Source organism: Sinocyclocheilus grahami, unplaced genomic scaffold (genome assembly GCF_001515645.1).
Source record: "Sinocyclocheilus grahami isolate Dianchi unplaced genomic scaffold, SAMN03320097.WGS_v1.1 scaffold749.1, whole genome shotgun sequence".
Lineage (NCBI taxonomy): Eukaryota > Metazoa > Chordata > Actinopteri > Cypriniformes > Cyprinidae > Sinocyclocheilus > Sinocyclocheilus grahami.
The window spans coordinates 426983-433243 of record NW_015505928.1 but is presented as its reverse complement, the minus strand read 5'-3'; the positions used below and the strand labels follow the sequence as shown (position 1 = coordinate 433243).

Sequence of the window (6261 nt, the reverse complement as noted above, 5' to 3'; positions counted from 1 at the left end):
TCAGGTCAGGGAACTGGAATGGCCATAGCAGAAGCTTGGTTTTGTGCCCAGTGACCCATTTTTGTGTTGTTTTTAAGGTTTGTTTTTGGATTATTGTCCGTTTGGAAGATCCAAACATGGCCCATTATAAGATTTCTAACAGAGTCAGTCACTTTTTGATTTTTTATCTGTTGGTATTTGATAGAATCAAAGATGCCGTGTATCTAAACAAGATGCCCAGGACCTCCAGCAGAAATATAGGCTCACAACATTAAAAATACAGCAGTATATTTCATTGTACAGATGGGGTACTTTTTATCCCTGTGTGCACCAAACCCATCTTGAGTGTTTGTTGCTAAAAAGCTAATTTTTTTAGTTACATCTGACCATAGAAGCCAGTCCCATTTGAAGTTCCAGTCGTGTCTGACAACAGAATATGCTTTGGATTGTTTTTGGATGAGAGCATTTTCTTTTATTGATTTTTCTTTTCTTTTTTTTCTTGAAACCCTCCCAAACAACATGTGGTGTAGGTGCTGTTTGATTTTTTTTTTTTTAAGGTTTTCCGGCCCCGAGACTCAACTATTTTCTGCAATTCTCCAGCTGTGGTTTTTGGAAAGTATTTAGCCACTCAAACTCTCCTCCTCAGCGTGCATTAGGACGGAATAGACACATGTCCTCTTCCAGACAGATTCATAATTTGTAAATATGAATGGAAATATACTTCAGATATTTTACTCATAAGAATTTCTAGGGGTGCCAGTAATTGTCCAACATTTATTTGAGAAAAACAATTTTCATAATGAGATTTTCCCCCATTTGCAATTGTTTTAGTTCAATGAAGGGTTAGATATTTGTGAAATTTTTTAAATAAAAGATCAAAATGATTAACAATGCAGATTTATTTTTACCTTCTTTGATCATATTTACCAAGGGTGCCAATAATTCTGACCACGACTGTAGGCTGTTTATTCAGTATTAGTCATATTCTTAACAGTCTTAATTTTTGTGAAATAAATTTGCTTTGTTTTTGTTTTAACAAATTTGATATATAACAATATAATATAATATAACAATAAAACGTGGGTCCCAAGGCCAAACCAGTTGAGAACCACTTAACTGGTAATTAAATTATTTTAAAGAAAGGGCAATTTGTTCCGTAAACCACAGTTTAATAAAAAAAGCAATTTATTGTTTAGTTTTTCCCTCTGCTGTACCGAAACTACACCAAACGTGACATTAAAACCAAGGTACGCACCGAACCATTACATCCCTACTAATTACCCAAGCTTACTTTGGCTTTTCTGTGTAACAGGTTGTTCATCTTAAAGCTGAGAGAAAAACGGACAATCAAGAGATTGACATCAAGATCCAGTTGACAAAGATTCTGCCGCCCAGCTCTGATCTGTGTATCCCATTCTACAACGTGGTCTTAAGGAGGTGTGTATTCTCCATGTATAATACAAGGATTCTCAAGACACTGCAGGTCATATGCAGGGCTCCAGACTACGACCATTTTTTTTCTGCCTGTGCGACTAAATTTTGTGAGCGGTCACACTGGCGCAACCACCGCATTGTTTAACTCATAAGCGCTGCCATTTCTGTTGCATATGAGAAACATCAAACGACAAACGAAACTGAAAGCATAACGAAACCACGCTACGCGTTTGAACTGATCAGCACTTCGAGTGTAGAGCCTGGTTTATACTGGTTTATTAAGCTGCGTGCAGAAAAAATTATGCAAATATTGAGGAAAAGATGAATGGTTTTCAAGCTAAAGTAAAGTAAAAGACCGCTTCTTAAACCAGAGAAGGTGAACATGTTGGTATTCATGTGGGGAATGATTTGATTCCTCAATGTTTGCTAAACATTCTGTAATTTATTAGTCGGTATATAATACAGCATGTGGTGTATGCTAAGCCTCATCTTATTCGTTTTTATTAATACGTTAAAACGTTTTGTAAGCTAGTTTGTCATTGTATCTTACTGTTTTATTGTTGTTGTGCTTTTTAATTAAGAATAGCAATGAATCAATCTTTTGTTTTAGTCTTAAAAAGTGAAAGGTGTGTGGATGTATGGAAGCAAAACGGACAATTATCTTTTCTTGTAAAACGTGACAAGATCGCGAATTTGAAAGTGAAAGCACCCCAAGCCCGGCTTATAACACAGCAAAAGAGGAACTCCCGACAATAGAATATAACAATAAAACGTGGGTCCCAAGGCCAAACCAGTTGAGAACCACTTAACTGGTAATTAAATTATTTTAAAGAAAGGGCAATTTGTTCCGTAAACCACAGTTTAATAAAAAAAGCAATTTATTGTTTAGTTTTTCCCTCCGCTGTACCGAAACTACACCAAACGTGACATTAAAACCAAGGTACGCACCGAACCATTACATCCCTACTAATTACCCAAGCTTACTTTGGCTTTTCTGTGTAACAGGTTGTTCATCTTAAAGCTGAGAGAAAAACGGACAATCAAGAGATTGACATCAAGATCCAGTTGACAAAGATTCTGCCGCCCAGCTCTGATCTGTGTATCCCATTCTACAACGTGGTCTTAAGGAGGTGTGTATTCTCCATGTATAATACAAGGATTCTCAAGACACTGCAGGTCATATGCAGGGCTCCAGACTACGACCATTTTTTTTCTGCCTGTGCGACTAAATTTTGTGAGCGGTCACACTGGCGCAACCACCGCATTGTTTAACTCATAAGCGCTGCCATTTCTGTTGCATATGAGAAACATCAAACGACAAACGAAACTGAAAGCATAACGAAACCACGCTACGCGTTTGAACTGATCAGCACTTCGAGTGTAGAGCCTGGTTTATACTGGTTTATTAAGCTGCGTGCAGAAAAAATTATGCAAATATTGAGGAAAAGATGAATGGTTTTCAAGCTAAAGTAAAGTAAAAGACCGCTTCTTAAACCAGAGAAGGTGAACATGTTGGTATTCATGTGGGGAATGATTTGATTCCTCAATGTTTGCTAAACATTCTGTAATTTATTAGTCAGTATATAATACAGCATGTGGTGTATGCTAAGCCTCATCTTATTCGTTTTTATTAATACGTTAAAACGTTTTGTAAGCTAGTTTGTCATTGTATCTTACTGTTTTATTGTTGTTGTGCTTTTTAATTAAGAATAGCAATGAATCAATCTTTTGTTTTAGTCTTAAAAAGTGAAAGGTGTGTGGATGTATGGAAGCAAAACGGACAATTATCTTTTCTTGTAAAACGTGACAAGATCGCGAATTTGAAAGTGAAAGCACCCCAAGCCCGGCTTATAACACAGCAAAAGAGGAACTCCCGTTCACAAAATTCAAATCACAAATAATACTACTGATGAAAAAGAACAGGTTGAATGTTAACCACTTTCGTTTCCATATAACTATGAACTATGATAAAGCATGCATTGATTAATCCCATGTTGTAGCGCAAAATAAAATAAAATATTGCGACCAAATCATGTGCCCGTGCGACCAACTGAGAAAGTTAGTCGCAAAAGAGAGACCAGTGGGAAGAATGAGTCTGGAGCCCTGAGATGTGTTTGTGATTTGTTCTTCTTGTTTTGCTCTTTCATGGTTTGAAATGTCCTCCTCTTGAGAGAAAACAAATGTGCTCTCTTTCATTAATGTATGAACCCACTAATGGTTTGAAAAGAGTTTGATGTATTACGTAGACATAATGCAATGTTCAGAATTAGGGATGCAACGATTATAGATTTTGTTGGTACGATTATTACAGTAGACATACTAAGTATAGTTTAAATCTATTAACATATTTCTCATATTGCTCAAGACTTACTAATTAAAAAATTATACTTTATTTCGAGCACTACTTGTGCAGAATGCACATTTCTTAATATTAAGCTTAGAATGTGTTTTAATGTCACTATTGATGAGGATTATATAATCTTTGAATAATATCGGTCTTCAAATGCAAGATTTTTTCAAGTGTACCTGAAGTGTACTTGCAATAGTTCCACTTTTGCATGATCAAATATACTTAGTATATCTTTAGTTAGACTTCAGCACTACTTCTGCACAATTAAAGTGCATTAAACACAAAATGAGTTGTTCCAATTTAGCAGACTTTAAGTATACCAGGTTAATATACCAAAAGTACAGTTGCAGGGTATTTATGCAAGTACATAAATATGTAAATGTATTTGTAGTATACCTAGCATGAAATAAATGTTTCAAATACTAGGTATGCACCGATATGAAAATTTTGTCCGATACCGATAATTCTTTATATATGAAAGCCGATAACCGATATGTTGCCCGATAAATTTAAATCCAAATTTTTATATAATTTTTGAGAGCTTGATTACAAAAATAGCCTCACCATTAAAAGCCATTAAACACTTCAACATAAATCAAACATAAAGCAGCCTTACAAATAAATAAAATAATGCAAACAAGTCTCTAGACAACATGCGTGTAAAAAAATTTAAAAATCATGTGCCATGGATAAATTAAACGGAATAGACTTTGCACAGACGATAATGAAATTATTTTAATTAAACCATATTGTTGATGAAAATAATAAGATAAAATTAGGTTGCTTAGTATTAATAATATATCAGTGATTTTGAAAAAGAAGTACCTTAAATTAATACCATTGTTTCAAATGGCAGCATTTCTGTTTAAGCTGCGTGCGCTGTTGCTGAAGAGCTGAATGAACACCGGTAAACTGAAGCGCTTTGTTAGTGGGTTAATTATGCTATGAGAATCAGATATTTATACATCATAAACATAATATTATAACTTACAAATGCACAAAAAGATGCAAATGCGCAAGTGATCTTGAACTAAGTTATGTGCTAGTCAGATGTGTAACTCGATGTGCTCTTCCCGTAACAACGAGCTGAAACACGGCAAATAAACCCAAAGAATTAGCAACTTTTATTACGGTAATATTCTCTTTATAATGTTACGCATATGACATTCTCAGTTATACTAGTTATTAATGTTGTGCACTGCTGTTCACACTGCGTGCGCTGAAGTTGAAGAGCTGAATGAACCCCGGTAAACTGAAGCGCTTTGCTGGCAGCTTATTTAACTCAAGGAAACGCATAATATATTAGATTAATCAGATATGAGATTAATCAGATATTTATACAATATAAACATAATGTTGCAACTTATACATGTACAAAAAAACGCAAATGCACAAGTGAACTCGAAGTAAGTTACGTGCTAACCAGAATGTGTAACTTATGTTGTGGATGCGCTCTTCCCGCAACAACGCGCTGAAACACGACAAATTAAACCAAAGAATTAGCAACTTTTTATTATAATAGTGTTCTCATTATAATGTTATGTATGCGCTGCTGTTTGAGCTGCGTGCGCTGAGCTAAAGATGATAACCGGTAAACTGAAGCGCTCTATTAGCCGAACGCATTCTATATGTGATAAATCAGACCTATATGCATAAAATAAACACAATATTACAACGTACAATTGCACAAAAGGCTGCAAATGCACAAGTGAAAATAACTGCGCTTGTCATGAAGGTGCAGCTCCGTTGTGAATGCGCTCTTCCCGTAACAATGCGCTCAAACACGAGCGCACAAAGATTCCATTGTTTAACAGTAATGTTCTTATTATATTATGACAGACTTTTCCTGCACATGTTGCACTTCACTGTATTTTCCTTTTCAAAGTGATTCCAATAGTATTTCAAGCAATTAAAAACCATCATGGCGAACAGTGCGCATCTGAAGTGTCTCTGCAGGAAATAATGCATTATTTATCGGCTTTAATATATTAGCAAAAAAAATGTATCGGTTCAATAATGATAACATTAAAATGAACATTTATCGGCCGATGCCGATATGGTGGCCGATATATCGTGCATCCCTATCAAATACATTTTAGTATATTTATTTTTCACTAGAGTTAGGGTATACAGCATTAAGACTTTAACACATTACAAATATGATATGTAAATGTATTTTTAGTATACTTGGCATGAAATAAATGTATTTCAGATTGGTGCTGGGCGGTATGACCAAAAATTTATATCACAGTATTTTTCTAAATTATACCGGTTTCACGGTACATGACGGTATTTTTTTTTATGCATGACCGGGTGTTAACCATATTTTCTACTGATTGAGAGGAAATACTGCAATATATTTACTTAGAATGCCCTAGGTTTAGATAGCTAGGTTTGTCAGTATGAATATTCTTTGTAAAAAAGCCGCTAAAAGGGTCTGAAAGTTGCTAAATCTAGTGCTAAAGTCACGCTCGTGTGTGGGTGTGTGTGTGTGTGTG

At 35.2% G+C, this 6261-nt stretch overlaps 1 protein-coding gene across 1 annotated transcript in view; it reads left to right on the top strand.

The window, feature by feature from the left end:
- The window catches only part of LOC107560971 (piwi-like protein 2), a 43294-nt gene that overhangs the window by 13855 nt on the left and 23178 nt on the right, over positions 1-6261 (top strand). The window contains exon 8 of the mRNA XM_016245283.1: positions 1292-1416. Coding sequence (XP_016100769.1) covers positions 1292-1416 — 125 coding nt within the window. The remainder of the gene's footprint in view (positions 1-1291; positions 1417-6261) is intronic.